Source organism: Aegilops tauschii, chromosome 4, assembly GCF_002575655.3.
Source record: "Aegilops tauschii subsp. strangulata cultivar AL8/78 chromosome 4, Aet v6.0, whole genome shotgun sequence".
Taxonomy (NCBI): domain Eukaryota; kingdom Viridiplantae; phylum Streptophyta; class Magnoliopsida; order Poales; family Poaceae; genus Aegilops; species Aegilops tauschii.
In genome coordinates this window covers 472,077,794-472,095,086 of record NC_053038.3, presented here as the reverse complement: position 1 = coordinate 472,095,086, position 17,293 = coordinate 472,077,794, and the positions used below count along the sequence as shown (strand labels likewise).

Sequence of the window (17,293 nt, the reverse complement as noted above, 5' to 3'; positions counted from 1 at the left end):
GCATTGCCCTCCCCCAGTTGCCGGATGACGCCGGTAGCCTCGTCCTACATCCTCGCCCAGCGAGAGATCTGATCCATCTGGCTATGGACTATCGCATGCATGCGCCTGTAAGAGTCCTCGCCTGCCCGCGAGAAATTTTCCCAGGCCACCGCCGCGCAGCGGGACCTCCCTGCTGCTTCGGCGGCGCGGCGGGACATCTCTACTGCTTCCGCGGCGTGGCCGGACCGATCTGCTACATCGACGGCGCGGCGGGACCTCCGTGCTGCTTCGGCGGCACGGCGGGACCTCTGTGCTCCTACTGCTGCGCGGCTGGACATGTCGGCTGCTTTCGCGGCGAGGCGGGACATCTCTCGTGCTTCCTCTTCCATGCTCACCTCTCCCTGGTGGAAATCTCCCGACCCAGAACTCACGCTGGCTATGGCTTGATTGTTTTTTGTGGATGAGGAGTTGAGGAGGAATGTGCAGTCATCTTAGCTTAGTAGTATTTATAACCGAGTACTACTAATACGCTCCTAAGTGGGAAACCGTTTAGGTTGTGATCGATGTGAACAGGTTTGCAATTAAATATAGCGTGGTAGTAGTAGTAATTTGGAATGTGACGAGACGCGCTCAAAATTTATTGACGGTTCTAGTTTCGAAGTGCGACACTATTCTCGGATGGCGTAACGTCAGCACGTTTGCTCGGCCGTGGTGTAGCATATGCCATGGTACGAGTTCTTTTTCTACTGCTGTGTACGTGCAAAAACTGGCACCGTCGAATACATATCTTACGCTTTGCGTTCGACAGGAATAGCCTCGTGGCGAGCTATGGACTAGTCTTTTTTTCAGACGCATTAAACCTATTTCTCGGGACTTCTCGCACGCACCATCACTGCTCCCTAGGTCGATGCCACCCACATACAGTTGTACTCTGAGAAGAGGTGCACACACGCACTCGTCCTCTCTCACACACGCATCTATAGCTACGAATTGTAGTGTTCTCAACCATCCGATTGGCTCTATCATAGGTTTCACATTGCTCCTTGGCCTTGAGATTGAGATGTTTTAAACGCGGAGGCTAAGATGGAGGCGCGAGGTTTTGGTTAATGTGCGGGCCGCACATGGCACCAACACGACGCGAGCTTCGTCTGCCTGGTGCGCATGCAGTCGGGTAAGTTGTCCAAGTATAGACACAACCAGGCCCTCGTTGGTATCCGCGCCTCGACTTTGGCTGGTCATAGTGGAGAGTAACATAGACCAGTTACTAGTCTATGTTACTAGTACCTTCATAGTGGGTAGTGTCATATAGTATATGCATAGTTTTGCTCCATGGCGCAATCCATCGATACTAATACTGTACAAATGTATACATTTTTTAAAAGGCTAGAGGGCGGGGCAGTCTAGCTTGGTCCTTTTCATGAGAGGCGAGGGCCTTTGTGATTTGACGGCTCATTACTGCTGGAAGGCGGGGCCTTGTGATTTGACTGCTCGTATAAATGTGCCGACGACCTGAGGAGGAGCAAAGAACCATGCGGTATACTCAAGTTTTCCACTGGAGTACAACGGAGGAGCACGAAACACGGCAGCCCAGTGCCATATCCTCTACTCTCTACTCTTATTATCTATTACTAGCAAGAGGTTCTATTGGCGATAAAGAATGATCTAATTTGCTAGTCATCTCATTTTTAGCATTGTTCTATTCATGCCTCGCAGAGAAGGTGACACGTGCGGCGAAACACCCGAAGCAAAATAGGAAACACAGGAGCAAAAGAAGAAGGAGGATTATCACCCCCAAAAAAGAAGGAAGATGCACACACAAGTCTGGGGTGCTGCTCTCACTACATGAAGGGTTGCTGGCCGCGGAGTCGTAACTGCTTCTTCATCGCCTCCACGACCTCCATCTCCTTGCGCGTCTCCTCCGCCATCTTCATCATTGTGTCCATGACGCGGGATTTCTCGACGCGAGCCTTCATCATCTGTTCCACGGCCGCATTACGTACCTTGACAGCAGCCGGGTGCTCGATGCGGAGCTTCGCCAACTCCTCCTTCTGTTCCATGACGAGGGCCTGCAACATCTTCATCGAGGAATTACTATTCTCATGCAGCTTCTTCCAGCCGGCGTTCTCCTCCTTCAGCAGGTCGAGCTCGTGGCAGAGCTTCGCCTTGTCATCCTGAAGTTGCAGGATTTCGCCGGTCGCCTTCTTCTCCGAGGCAATGCTCTTCTTCAGCAGCATCACCAAGCCGGCGGTCAACTCCCCCTGCTCATTGAGCTCAGCGGGCATGTCGTCGAGGCTCTCCTTCAGCAGCTCCCCCAAGCCGTGGATGAACTCCTTCTGCTTATTGAGGTGCTTATTGAGCTGACCGGGCATGCCGTCGAGGGATAACGACTCCAGCGCCGCCAGCTCGGCATGTTCGCCTCCGCGTCTAGGGCGCTCCTGGGAGCCATCGCCTGCCCGTGAGAGATCTTTCGAGGTCTATGCGTGGCGGCGAGCCCTCTTTTTTTCCGCAGCCTTGGTTGCCGCTCCCTTGTTACGAGTAGTTCTCGACCTAGAGCTCTGCACACCGGCCATAGCAAGGACGGACGAAGAAGGAGGACTTATGAGGAGGAAGGTAGAGTAATTTTCGGTTAGGTAGTTCCCCTTTTTATAACCTAAGTACTAGCACTAGTACTAAAACCTGCATAGTGGGAACACGTTCAGGTTTGGTACGTACTGGTAGGTGTGAGCAGGCTTGCACTTAATTGTAGCACTAGTACTTTCGAATGTGATGGGAACAAGGTAAAGATTAATTGATGGTTTTTGGTCTCGAGGCCCGAAATGGCTCCCGATGAGTTTAGTGGAACATAAATTTCAAGTAGACTACACTGCTCAGATGCGTAAATATTATGTTACTGTCAAAAATTGGCACAAAATATGAAGGAGACCAATGGAAGTACTACTAGCAACCCATGATTTAACTACTCGCATGCGCTCAGTGGAGTAGTAAGGTCTTTCTTCCGCCCTCACGTCCACTCAATTTGCATGCGCTGTATTAATTGACCATCAATGAAGTGAAAGACTTTACACGCGTCAAATTATCACATGGGGTGGATCTTGGTACAAAATTGCGTCCGCCCGTGTACCCACGTGTGCGTGTGAGGGAATGAGTGCGTGCGTGGCGTGCGTGCACATCTTCGCTTCGTGCATGTAGCGCCAGTGCGGCTCAGGAAGGACGAGTACATTCTTCTGGAACCAGCAGCACGTCACTATGATCAATCCACAGAAGGATGTCGCGACAACGCCTCCAAATGTGCCACGTGGCTTCATGAACTATAAGAGAGACACTGTGTAGCGTGCCATTGTGTTTTGCACATACTCGAAGTACTAGTAAGGTACACGTGCATTGCACGCGTCAGATTTTGCAACCAAATTACGAATAAATACCACACTGTAGCATGTAAGCTCTGAGTCATATATGCCTGATGTAGACCTTCGTTTAATTCTTATAGTTCATATCATTCAAAATCAATTAGTTTCTATAAAAAACCTAGGGCCTCTTTGATTCGTAGGATTTCCAAAACGCGGGAATAGGAAGAACATGGGATTAGAGTGGAATGTCGTCTTGAATCCTACATGATGGTACGAGTGTTTGATTGTGCATAGAAAAACGCAGAATTCTTTCAAAGAGGTTTGAGTGGATGGGATGTTTCCTATGAAATCTAGTGCAAATGAATCATATGGAAAAATTCCTATGGTTTACAATCCTACGAATCAAACAACCAAGATAGGAAAAATTCCTAAGGATTAGAATCCTCCATGATTCCTTCGAGAATATTTTGAATCAAAGAAGCCCTTAATCTATTTTATGATTCTTGGAATTGTGCGTTATAAAGCATAAAGTAAAAACAAATAATGGCAATTCAACTAGAAAAAAAGTTTGGGCAGTTATGATACGGAAGATTCTAGAACAAAGGAGAACCACTGTTGTTTTGAGATTTGTGCATTATGCTTAAGTTCAACCATGGAGTCTGCTAGATTGTACATGTGGCAAAGTCCGGTGGGGGGCTAGAAGATGGTGCGAGGGGCCGAGTGGAGGGAGACTATGAAGGAGTGCACAACTGCGAGATCGATATTTAGAGAGAGGGGGCGAGAACGTGCGCTGTTGCGCGCAGTGGCGGAGCCATGAAAAATGTCCCATGAGCTAGGGGGCCAAGCATTGCTAAACCTTTACGAGGAGGGCCAATTCATCAACTTAAACCATCTTTACCAGCAATTGTCTAATGATCACATTCATATTAGCCTCGATATATAGTGATGTTAGGGGGGGGGGGCAGGGCCCTTGCTGCCCCTATTTTTGCCATTGTGCACGCGTCTGAGAGATGAAGCGGAAGGCATGGATGATGAGAGGGGGCGTTGGATATATAATTAATGTGGGTGTACTAGCTATATATGTAATCCTATACATAGAGGTATAGATTGATCGATGTGGACATGGGAAAGAGGGTGAGACCTCACTAGATATATAGATTGATCGGTTTATGTGGAAAACTATGAAAGACCTAGCTACACACACACACACATAGAGGAACATCGATCGTTGCACATGCATGTGAGAGATAAAGAATGCCCGATATGATGGAGAGGGGGATGTGTGTGTGTGTGTGCCTTCATGCGAGACCGACCTGAAGAAAAAGATTGCATGTGTGCGATGGATAATGCCGACTGGTAGTGTGTGTGCATGCATGCACGAGAGAAAGTTAGTGGTACAATTATAAAGAGAAGACCAATGTGTGGGTGTAAAAGACTAGGTGAGGTCATAATCAATGTAAAGTTGAATTAAAATATTTGAATAAGAGATCATGATGTTTGAAACCCATGCATGCATGAATATAACGGAGATCTGCGCGGTGTGGTTTGGAAATGCGCATGTTGCAATGTATACAAATTGAACAAGGTCAGATTGGTTTGAATTTAAGATACCGATGGCAGACATCGTTTGGCCACATTGCATCCGTGCATGGACACACTATTCTAATTGGAGATGATGGGTGGCTTTCGCATCACATATCTATATCTATACCCCTATATATATATATTATATTTTTTATTTTTTATATAGTGTGCGGATAACTTTAACTTTGAAAGATGGTCGTTGGATGAGGCTAATCCGATGGTGCAGAGCTGGCAAATTTGAGCACTACTGGCCGTTGGATATCATCTAGATTCCACCAGATTTTGCCACATGTACAATCTAGAAGACTCTATGGTTGAACTTAAGCATAATGCACAAACCTCAAAACACAAGCACTTCTTCTTTGTTCTAGAATCTTCCGTATCAGAATTGCACAAATGTTTTTCTACATGATTTGTTTTTACTTTATGCCTTACAACGCACAATTCCATGAATCTTAAAATAGATTAGCTTTCTTATAAAAACTAGATGATTTTGAATGAAATGAACTATAAGAATTAAACGAACATCTACATCATGCATATATGACTCAAAGCTTACATGCTATAATGTGGTATTTATTCATAATTTGGTTGCCCATGCGTGCAATGCACGTGTACCTTACTAGTCTAAATGGTGTCTGTGTGTGTGTTGTGCGTGTTAAACACATTGTACGTAGTATATCATACTAGTCTAAATTGTCTTTTTTGGTACACGTTAAGCTTGTTCTCCCGAAATTTCAAGCCGCGCCTTGTTATGCTAAAATTTCAAGCTAGCGTCTCTGTCTACCGTGCTGTGAAACTCCCGCCTCTTCAACCCGCGCCTTGTTAGCCGGGAATATTTAAGATATATCTTTGTTTCGTTGTGCTCCGACAACTCCCTCCATATCAACCCGCGCCTTGCTATTCCAAAATTACAACGTGCGCGAAAACTCCCACCTCCTGTGAAATCCCGACACGTGAAATGCCCGTGATACCCCTGAACCGAAAGAACCGCCTCAAATCGGTGGGGGTACTTTCATAACTTACCCCACATTTCGTACAAGCGCGTACCTAAGCCATGGTTCCCCACTCCCATCCCATCCGCCCACCCATTCGTACACCGAGGCCGGCAAAACCCGCGAAGCCCCACACCCTCCTCCGTCCGCCACCCAGCCAGGGCCTCTTCCCCGACGATGTCGTCCACAGCAACACCTCGACGTCCCTCATCCACCGTACCGGATGAGGATCCGTCGTCGATCTAGTGGTCCCGCCGGTTCAGCCACCCCGTCCTCCACCTTCAAGGAGCTGCCCCGACGTTCCCCTCGTCTTTCGCGCCAGCTCCATTCCCACACCATCGTTTTCACCTGCACCACCAGAAGAGCATCAGCATCACCGTTTCCTCGGATGAAGCTGCGGCCTAATCGGCGCCACCAAAGAGGATGTACATTAATCGCCGCATTTTCTTCTTGATTCGATCTCACGGTGTTGCCGGCGCTCGGTCCCGAGACGACATGGCGCGGCTCCATCCACGGCGGCGTCGCCGGCCACTTCCTCCACGGCGTCGCTCCCTCGGCGGCGACGTCCAGATCAGTAGGAGCTGCTGCTGCTTTAGCTCTCGCTCGCGCTGCTGCTCTGCTCTTGCTCTCGGTCCCCTGCCTGGTCTGCTCTTGCTCTTGCTCTTGCTGGCGCTGCTGCTCTCCCTCTTGCTCTTGCTTGCGATGCTGCTCCGATTTAGCTACACTTCAGTCGACTGAATCGACTTTTGGGTCAGTCGATTTTCAGGGCGTGGGGGGGGGGCTCGCCGGAGTTAAGGAACAACCAGCCACAGCGGGGAGGGGGCTCGCCGGAGAGGTACCCCACTATCTATCTTAGGGTTCAGGGTGGGGGCGGTGGTCGCCGGCGGTGGTGGGGCTGTGGCGTGGGGATCGCTGAAGAAAAAGCTCGGCATGGGGGGGGGGCTACAGGGATGGCCGGAGCGGCAGCGGACCGTCGGTGGGGAGTGTATACGGGGCGGGCGGGGCGGTGCACCGCCGGCCGCGGGCGGCGAGGGGCGGTGCACCGCCGGCCGCGGGCGGCGAGGGGCGGCTGTTTGGCCGGTGGTGGCTGGTGGCTCAGGGGGGTGGAGGTTGAAGATGAACTGCAGGCCCTTGATTTCGTATCCAGCGGTTGCAAAATCGACTGACCAGAGATGAAAAGTCAGTCGACTGACTTGTAGCCTCACCTCTAGTGCATTCAGTTTCGACAGTAAAATTCAGCTTCGATAGCAAAATTTAGTTTCGACAGTTAAGTTCAGTTTCGACAGTTAAATTCAGTTTCGACAGTAAAGTTCAGAGATGAGCGGCTGATGTATACATCTAGCACTTTGTGGTTATGTATTTTACGTCATCTATTGGAGATGCTATTAGAATTCCACTTAGGCTAACGTTGTCTCTCTTGTCCTACTTCAACCTGGGCGTCGTACAACTCACCGGAGCTGCTCCAACGACGAAACCCTCCATCACACTGGAGCAGTACCTCAGGCTCCATCTCCAGACGCCTAAGATCTTCTTCCCCTCCTCCGACAGCCAAGTCAGCCGGAGCATCCTCACCGGCCAACCCAATCACGCTGAGATCGACATGGCTTTGCCAAAGAGGTTGTACACTTCTTGTGGTTTGACTTAATCTCACCATGCTTCTTTGGATCCTGTGATCTTCCAATTCTTGTGAACCAAACACCCAGATTGGCAGAAATCCTGTGTTTTTAAATTCTCTGTTTTGCACGTGCATTCCTATCCTATTCCTGTCTATTTCCTATCCCTGCATTGTTAGAATCCTCAAATTCAAACAAGCCCTTACATAATTACTTCTGTTACAGATATGTGTCAAAGAAAACCTTGTGTGGTTTGTCCTGCTCCTGCGGTGCTGTGTTCCACACCAGCTCAGCCGCTCCAACGACGGAAGGGTTCACTACAGCAGGGATCCACTCTCCAGACTGTCTTTCGCTGCCTCAGATCTTCTTCCCCGCCGCTGGCAGCCACGACAACTGCATTACCATCATCAACTGAGCAGATGACCTTGAGGACTACACGGGTCCGCAAGAGAGGTCACACTCTTTCGTGTCTCCTTACGTTATGCATCGCTTAATATAATGACATGCTACTTTATTGTCGTGTTCACCTATTAGACTCCGACTCAGGTCCAAACTTATGCTGAAACTTGAGTTTTTAAATGGTTGTGGGGTACATATTTGGGCAGCAATCAGTACTATCTGTCTACTATCTGGTTAATCTCGGGTGTCTACTATGAGTTTCATGTTGGGTGCAAACAAACATTAAAGGAGCCATTATCTGTATTTTTTAACTAAAGCTATTATTTGCCTGCTATCATTTGTTTTGGGTCTATCCACAGTTTGCTACCATCACTCTGGATTTGTGCATGCACTCCTTACATAATCTCACTATGTTTTATTCCTATGCATGTCAGTTATTATACACAATGGAACTGAACATGTAGAGAAAAAGAGACAAGCCTTGCGTGGCAATAAAATTTCATGCAGACGTTGCTCCATGGTGGGCGCAAAGGCAGCCCCCTCCACCCATTTCGGATCGTAATCAAGAGGAAGATAACTGTTCTGAGGGGGATTCAGAAGCAGAAGACCACTCCTGTTTATCCCATGAGGTCTTCGCTCTAACTTGGCATGCTGATGTTGGTAATATCATGCATATGGTGCCTTGCATTGCTTACTGTATACATCAAAGATGTCATCTGCTTAGTTTAGACATGCTTTGTGTCAATGCCATATGTTTAGTTTCTTTATCGTATATGTGAATCATGCAATGCCATCTTGTTTAGCCAGGCATCATATATGTGAATTTTTCAATGCCACCCTGGTTAGCCAGTCATCTTATATGTGAATTATATCATGACATCATTTTTTATTACGTGTTAAATTTGTCAACAATTTTAGTACATTAAATTACTCTTCCTGTGCATCAGCCATTCGGCACGGTCATGGAAAAATCTGGAGTGGAAACAAGGTCTTCAGAGCAGACAATGCTATCTGACGAAGCGCATGTCTTGCTGGTTACAGATAGCTCCTCAGAGGAGGATTGAGAGATAGATGACCAGTCCTATCCCCCCCCCCCCCCCGCCGAGGTGCATGCTCTAACTTGGCAGGGTTATGATGCTCATATCGTGCATATGGTATCTTGCATTGCTATGTCATTTGCTTAGTTTAGACATGATTTGTGTGAATGCCACCTATTTAGTGTCTAATTACCATATATGTGAATTGTGCAATGCCATCTTGTTGCAAGACATTATATATGTGAATTATGCAATGCTATCTTGTTGCAAGGCATTATATATGTGAATTATGCAATGCCATGCTGTTTAGCCAAGCGTCATATATGTGAATTATATCATGTCGTCCTTTTTTTGTATTTCTCGTTGCTTTTGTCGACAATGTTTGTATATTCAACTGCTCTTCCTGTGCATCAGCCATTTGAATTGGTGATGGAGAAATCTGGAGTGAAAACAAGGTCTTCAGAGCAGACAATGCTACCTGGTGAAGCAGATATCTTGCTGGTTACAGATAGCTCTTCAGAGGAGGATTCAGAGGCAGATGACCAGTCCTATTATCCCCCTGAGGTGTATGCTCAAACTTGGCAGGGTTATATTACTCATATCATGCATATGTTGTATTGCAATGCTTAGTTTTTACATCATATACACGATATTGAATGCCATCTCCTTAGTTGACACATCATATATGCGATTGCCCTCTGCTCACTTCCTTAGTACATAAATCATATATTTGAATTATATCATGCCATGATGTTTACATAGACAGCATGTATCTGAATTATGGCATGCCAACCCATTTTCTGAAGATATAATATAGTTATATCATCTCATCCTGTTCACATAGTCATCATATTTTGAATTATGTCATTCTATTCGGGAATTATATCATGCTATCATGTTTTCATAGGTGGCATGTATCTGAATTATGGCATGCCAACCTATTTAATAAACACATCATATAGTTATATCATGTCATCCTGTTTACATAGTCATCATATTTTGAACTGTGTCTTTCCATCTTTTTTAGTTAGCCATCATAATGTGAAATTGGGTCATGCTATCCTGTTTAGTTAGCCATCATATATGTGAAATTGTGTCATGCTATCCTGTTTGGTTAGAAAACATAAATGTGAACTATTTCATGCCCTCTTTTATTCCCCACTATCCATTGCACCTGTCTATCATACAATGTCTGTACATTCAATTACTTTTCTTGTTTATCAGCCCTTTGAATTGGAGAGGGTGATGGCAGTATCTAAGGGAGTAACAACACAGTCTTCAGAAAAGATAGTGCTACCAGTTGATGCAGATAGAACCACGGTTGTACTTGCCCAAGAACCAACCCCACCACACATAACCCAGACTCTCGCAGATTGTACCCCTACCCAGTTGGACAGAGAACCAGCTACACCCCTTCTAACCCCAACCCCAGCAGATAGTAACCCAGTTCCAGTTGACACAGCATCGTCACCACCACAGAGCACCCAAACACGATCAGTTAGTAAGGCAACTGCAGTGCCCAAAGCACGAGAACCACCACTCCGAACCCCAAGTCAACGCTTAAAGCAGAAGAAGAATTGTTCTCAGGTCAGGTTCCGTAGCTATGGTTCATACTACTTTGCTCTTGCATCACTGTATTTACTCATACCAACTAATTTCAAATTTGAAGGATGCAATTGAAACTCCAATGGCACAACAGGTATGTTTTAAACCTGTTTCTTTAACGTGTTTGCTGTTGTAAATTGCTCTATGTTGATTTCAGTTTCAATTGAATAAACAGTTATGTTCTCATGCCATGCACCTTACAAGTGTTGTTATTGCTGTGTAGTTTTCCACACTTATATTCTGTCTATGCTGCTTTGTCTTAAATAGTTATGATTCGAACTGTATCTATCTTGATTTGGCAACATAAACTAGAATGATATAGACCATACAGTGACCATACTACATAGATATATGTTTGTTTCATGCTGTTATCCTGTCCACCTTACTACTGAACTGGTTTACCAAAATGAGTTTCATATACTACATTGTAAACCTGTGATGTGTTTGTTTGTTTCTCTTTTAGAACGCGGATAAAATATTGGAGAAGAGTACCCCGTTATGCAATGGTAAAGGAAGTAATGCAGATAAGGTTCAAGATAGTGAGACATCCCTGTTGTTCTCCAAGGAAACTGATAAAAACTATATTGAAGACACTGAGACAACCCCAAAGTCCTGTCTTGATGTAGTGTTCGAGTTACTGGCTACTACTGCTGGCACCAGCTCTTCGAACTCGCTGCCTGAATCAGTTCGGCTTCTTGAGTCTCAACTTCAAGTTGAAAGACATCGATCAGATGTTACGCGACAGGAAGTCGAAGGACTGAGGAAGTCCCTGCAGAATTCAGATGCATACTTTTTGGTGCAACATCAAGTGCTGGAGGATTTAAGCGCCAAACAAGAGAAAATTAATAAGCTTGCTAAGTATCTTGCCAGCATTATGGGTACCCAGGATATTGTTTCTTGAGCTCTTCTGAAGTGGTTTCAGTTCTGGACTTGTTTTGTTGCGGCGTTTATATGCTGCTTTGTTCCCTATATTTGCACTTGTGGCGAACTTTGATGCCCAGTGGATGTAATATGTGTAATAGCCGTGATAGCCTGGCGTAAGTTGCTTGCTTATTTATTTCCTTATTGTCGTGTTTATTTGTTTTCTTGTAGTCAGTGCAGTTCTTTTTCAGTGGTTTGCTAGTGGTCGTAATAACCTATTTTTTTAAAACTATGCCACATTAACAATGGGCTACATATTTACTGTAGTTAACATGGGCCTCCTACGGGCCGTAGAAACAATGGGCCTTCTAAGTGCCGTAGAAACAATGGGCCTTCTACGGGGCGTAGACACAATGGGCCTTCTACGGGCCGTATCATAAATGGGCCTTCTACGTGCCGTATGATCGGTTGGCCAAACATGAGCCAATAACAAACCACATTATGGTCGTAAATGGGCTAGAGTTGAAATCGTCCATTCATGGGCCAACCATAACGGGCCGTCGTTAATCGACCGTATTTGACGACGCTATGAAAACGGCCCAACGTTTTAACGGGCCATAAACGGGCCGACTGTAACCACAGGCTGAATTTGGCCCACAAGCAGAAAATGACAGTAACGGGCCGAAAGTAAACGAATGCTGGAAATGAGCCCAGTAATAAATGGGCCCTGAGAAGGCCGAAAGATAACATGGGCTGGAAACGGCCCAACGGAATAATGGGCCGTTAATGGGTATAAAGTGATACACTGTTCATTACGAGCCAGTTTTACCACGGGCCGTTAATGGGCCGAGGGTTACTAAGGTCCTCATATGGGCTGAAAGACATCATGGGCCATACATGGGCCGGAAGTTAAAACGGGCTGGAATTATATTGGACGGCCCAGATGACGCTACTGGGCCTAATTCGGATAGGCCGTAAACGGGCATTGGGTTAGCAGGCTGTAAATGGGCTATATGCGAACATGCCGTTAACAGGCTTGCCGTGGGCCGGCCCGCCACGTTTTGACCAAGTCAAACAGGCCGGCCTTTTCACAGGAATGGGCCTCTGTTGGGCCGTGCCACGTGTCGACGTATCATAGGCGCTTTGGGTCCAATGAGTGGATGACATCTGTCTCAACGGCGAGCCGACACGTGTTCCCTACAACCAATGATGATTTTACACATGGAAAATCCCCATTGGTCGGGGCTGTTAACGGGTTATCGGATCCAAAACCGGACCCGATAGCTTAACGGCGTTCCGTTACGGTGGATGCCACGTGTCGGTCACCCTTGACGAAATCACTTCTGTGACGCGCGATTGGAAGTGGACACTTCCGTGATGATAATTTTGGTAATGTCATGGAACACTTCTACGACAGCACAGGTATGACTATCTTGATTCTGTTATAAATTTGCCATGGATGTACATGCATGACAGAAAACGTGACCTACTGTGACAAACACGTATCATCACGGAAGTGTATTTTTTTTGTAGTGACCCATAGCCAACGATAATCGATTGGGGGACATTCTAAAACTTCTAGACGTGACACAATACTGACACTAAGATAACTTAATATAGAGAACATTTAGTGCAATGTATGATAAATGTAGAAGAACCACGGGAATACCTAAACAAAAAAAAAAAATCATGTCATAGGAGGTTACCAGCATGGGAACGATGGTCACACAACACTCCCCCAATTCTGAGATCTGCAACCTGTGTTGAGTGTACAACATCAGATTCTTAACTAATTATGAGAACATAACAGTATAACTGAATAAGATATTGTAGGCTGACATTTTGTCGACCACTTAGTGTGCAATGACATGTTGAGCATGCACACACATGATGAATTGCATATGCCGTCTGCTGAGCGTGGTGCCATGAGGAGAGCAAGGGAGGCGTCACGTCGAGTGTATATTTGGGTCAGTGATCTCCTAGCCCTCGGGGTGATCTCGACTGATACCTGCGTCGTTGGCCATTGGTGCGCAAATCTTGGGAAGAGAGCGGTGTGGTTGTGCATAGACGAGGATGAGATAGACGTTGTGGCGGAAGGGCTTGGATGCCCTGTGGTCATCGAGTCGTGGCCGGCGGATCCATCGGGAAAAGGCGACCATGATGGCGAGAAGGCAGATGCGGAGCAACCTATACGGTTTGGACGCCCTGGAGTCTTCGGGTTGCTTCGGGCGGCTTCGATCTCGAGGGGGGTGGAGATCATGGTGGCGGACGAAGATAATGCGGAGCTCCTAGCGCGGCAGGCTTGGCCACTAGGCAGACCGGCAGAGGCTGGTCATCGGTTGAGATGCAAGGTGGCAGCGGGGGGAAACGGAGGCGCGCGGTATGAACCCTAGGTGCCGATCTCTTATCGTGAGGGATGGAAGAAGGCGACCAAAGGCAGATCGCGGCTGGGTTAGGGAAACCCGGGTCACGGTAAAGAAAAACCAGTGGAAGGAGGTGTGACGAAAATAAACCTACCAAAAATTAACCGGACGAAAATAAACCTGAAATAGAGACTACCAACTGCTTCATTAGAAGTTGAGATATTTGGTATGGTGCTAATTGCATGGATTAGAGCGGATATTATTTGGCATGGTGCTAATTGCATGCATTACGGCGGATATTATTTATGCATTAATTATGTGATTGTCACCGACGTCGATATTTTGTATGATTTTAATTAAATGTTAGGGCATCTCCAAGGCGGACCCGTAAACCTCGGGTAACCATTCGGACCGCGCTTTCCGGACCGCGGAAGACGTCCGACGCAGTCCTTTATCGGCCCACGGAACGGTACGGGCGCGATTCTCCAGCAAAACGAAGACAAAAGTGGGGGAGGTTTAAGAGAGTCCGGACACACGAAACGTACGAATCCAACACCCCAGGCCCACCCAAAACCCTTTCCTGACCCGGCGACTCCATCCTCCCTATTTTCTCTCCTTCCTTCTTTCTCTTTTGCCATCGCCGCCGCTCCACCACCCCGAACACCACGCCACACCCCTCTCGAAAATCTGCGTCTGCATCAACACATTTGGCGCCTAATTATATTTCTTTACGGAGTATTAGAAATCATACATGCTGCCCCGCTTATTCAAATATCTTACAAAATGTTCTACTTAGACAATTTTTTTTGCACAATGACATTACAATGCTTATTTATATGTCAGTGTCACATGTGTTGATTTTGCAACGTATACCTAATATTACCCATTAAGATTGAGCTACTATCTTTACTGTAAGCCCTACGATATTTGACAATCCATCGGACACCATTGGATAGTTTTTTTTTCCAAACGGCATCCGATGCTATGTAGTTCAAAGGTTATTTCTAGTTACTCGCAAGACTCCGACAGAGTATATCATGTGGAATTTCTTGTTCCTATGGTTAGGGGGAACCCGTTGCAATATCTTGCAAGAAATAATTGGGTAAAAAAAAATTCTGATCATCACAATAATATTAGATCTTGAAACCATGACTTATTACACAATCAGTTTATTCACTCTACATAAGGCAACGGACTCACAGAGACGCATGCATGTTGGATACATTATATGAAAGGCATGCATGCATCCCTAATCGATCAGAGCCTTAGCTGCACCTGGGGCTCTGCACGAAGTTGCTAACCGGAAAGGACTGGTCGAACGTGGCCGCATGCTCACTACCAGTAAATCTGAGCTTGTCACCGACTGAACCGTGTGGAATGCAAGAAAATCCCACTCCACCTGTATCCTCACGCCGCCCAGTTGGGTAATGGATCCGGGCCGGATAACCCCACTGACTATACTGTCAAACCGAATCTTGTGTGATCCACCGGCAACCGTAACGTTGAAGTCGCAGGAGGCGGGGAGGGTCACCTCAACGGCGCCCCCATCATGGTTCACGTACGACTTCACGCCCAGAGGCAAGAGAGCCCGCGGGAAGTTGTTTTTCGCCAAAAGGTCGTACGCTGTGTCGGAGGTGGCCGCTTGGAGGATGTAAACCATGAAGACGATGAGGAGCAGATGCTGGATGGCCATGGCTAACCGTTGCTGCTTACAAATTGTATCAATATAGGAAGAAGAGGAATGGGGAAGTACGTCTAGACTGAGGCACTGGCCGGGTATTATATATGCTGCCCAACGAAATCAAAGACAATCGTATTTTAATTGCATTTATTTTGTTTCCAATTAGCATTCCATCAATCAGCTCACCAAATATGCTAAATATATCGTCCAATTAAACTGTACTTAATTTTGGCCTAGTCAAACATTCCATAGTTTGCCATATTTAAACCTTCCTCAAATCTGCATAATCAATACGTACCATAATATGAGATTGAAAACATATTATCCTATCTACGTCAATAGTTCACATCCTCATTATTTTTATTATCTTATAACACATGCACACATGCAACATCATCAAACGTCCACCGCAACATGTATGAGAATTATTTTATTATTATTAATTAATCCTCACTGATTTTTTTATTTGTTTTGAATACAGTACAGACGCAAGCGCTCATATACGCGCGCATACACTCCCTCCTGTGAACGCACACACGCACACCCTACCCCTATGAGCACCTCCGAAAGACTAAGCCGATATATCATCTTGAAATTTACGAAGTCAACATAGGCACCTCGTCGTCGACGGGAACGTCTCCCCTCACTGAATGCACATCGCCGGGAATCCTGAAATAATTCCAGGAATAAATGCGAGCACCAGGACTTGAACTCCGGTGGGCTGGGGATACCACAGTCCCGCTAACCATCCAACTACAGGTTGGTTCGCCTAATTCTTTTTATTTCAACATACACACATAAGCCATGCACATATGCCACCTTATCGAAGGCCCACCCAACATGCATGGGGAAATCCATTATATTATTTTACTACCTATATTCAACAAATATTTTCAACTATACAATATATAATATATATTCTAAGTTTTTTTCATATACTATTAATTCAAATGTTTCTTACAATCAAATCTTATTGAAATATATTGCAACATATTCTCGCAGCAACGCATGGAGTATCATCTAGTTTCACAAGTATACATAATCGAGCGGTTCTTGTACACAGACGACCAACGGCTGTTTTCAGTTCCGCCTCAAAGCCTATGTCGCTAATACTCTCGCTAATACTCTGCACAGAGTCGGCTGTTGTGGAAACTACCTCCAATATCGTCCGACAACACATGCGGTTTTGTCCTGCTTCCAATACCCTTCTTGCCACAGGCAATTTTGTACGAATAACCGCCATCATTTTGTATGTTAGGGATATTAATGTTTTCTTTTAGGTACTCGCCTTTACTAATCATAGTCATATGAAACACTCCTTGATTTTCGTATTACTTAACCTGTCACGTGATGAAATTGAAAGTAATCGCTCAAATAAACATAGTCATACATCATTCATTTCCGCAAAGCTTAGTGTCTCTTCTCTTAATTTTTTCTTGTGCAATGCAACTAAAACCAAAAAGCAACTGCAAGCAAAAATAATAATTTAGATCTTGTTGGGTTATATTTGACATAATTATGTTCAGGGGTCAACACATAGGTATATAATCTAGAAGAGAGACAAAGATTCAGACCTCAGATAACGTAATTCACCTTAATTTTTTACATTAAAGGTGTAACTGCTTTGACAAGCACAAGTTAAAGAATTTTGTTTATGCTTCAACAAAACAAAAAGTCAAAGCTAGCCACGCCTATGATACAAGTAAAGGCTACCAGTTTATCATTGGTCTAAAACAAAAACTTAACTATACTCCCTCCTTTTTGGTTTACTTGGCCAATCTTAGAAATCTCGTCAACTAAAAATCGTCATATAAGCATAAAATCGCTTA

General features: G+C 45.7%; 1 protein-coding gene across 1 annotated transcript; it reads right to left on the bottom strand.

The window, feature by feature from the left end:
- Nucleotides 1–15,032: 15,032 nt before the first annotated feature.
- On the bottom strand, nucleotides 15,033–15,476 carry LOC141021969 (uncharacterized). The gene has a single exon (XM_073497838.1). The coding sequence runs from the start codon at nucleotides 15,474–15,476 to the stop codon at nucleotides 15,033–15,035; it is 444 nt and encodes a 147-aa protein (XP_073353939.1).
- Nucleotides 15,477–17,293: the final 1,817 nt, after the last annotated feature.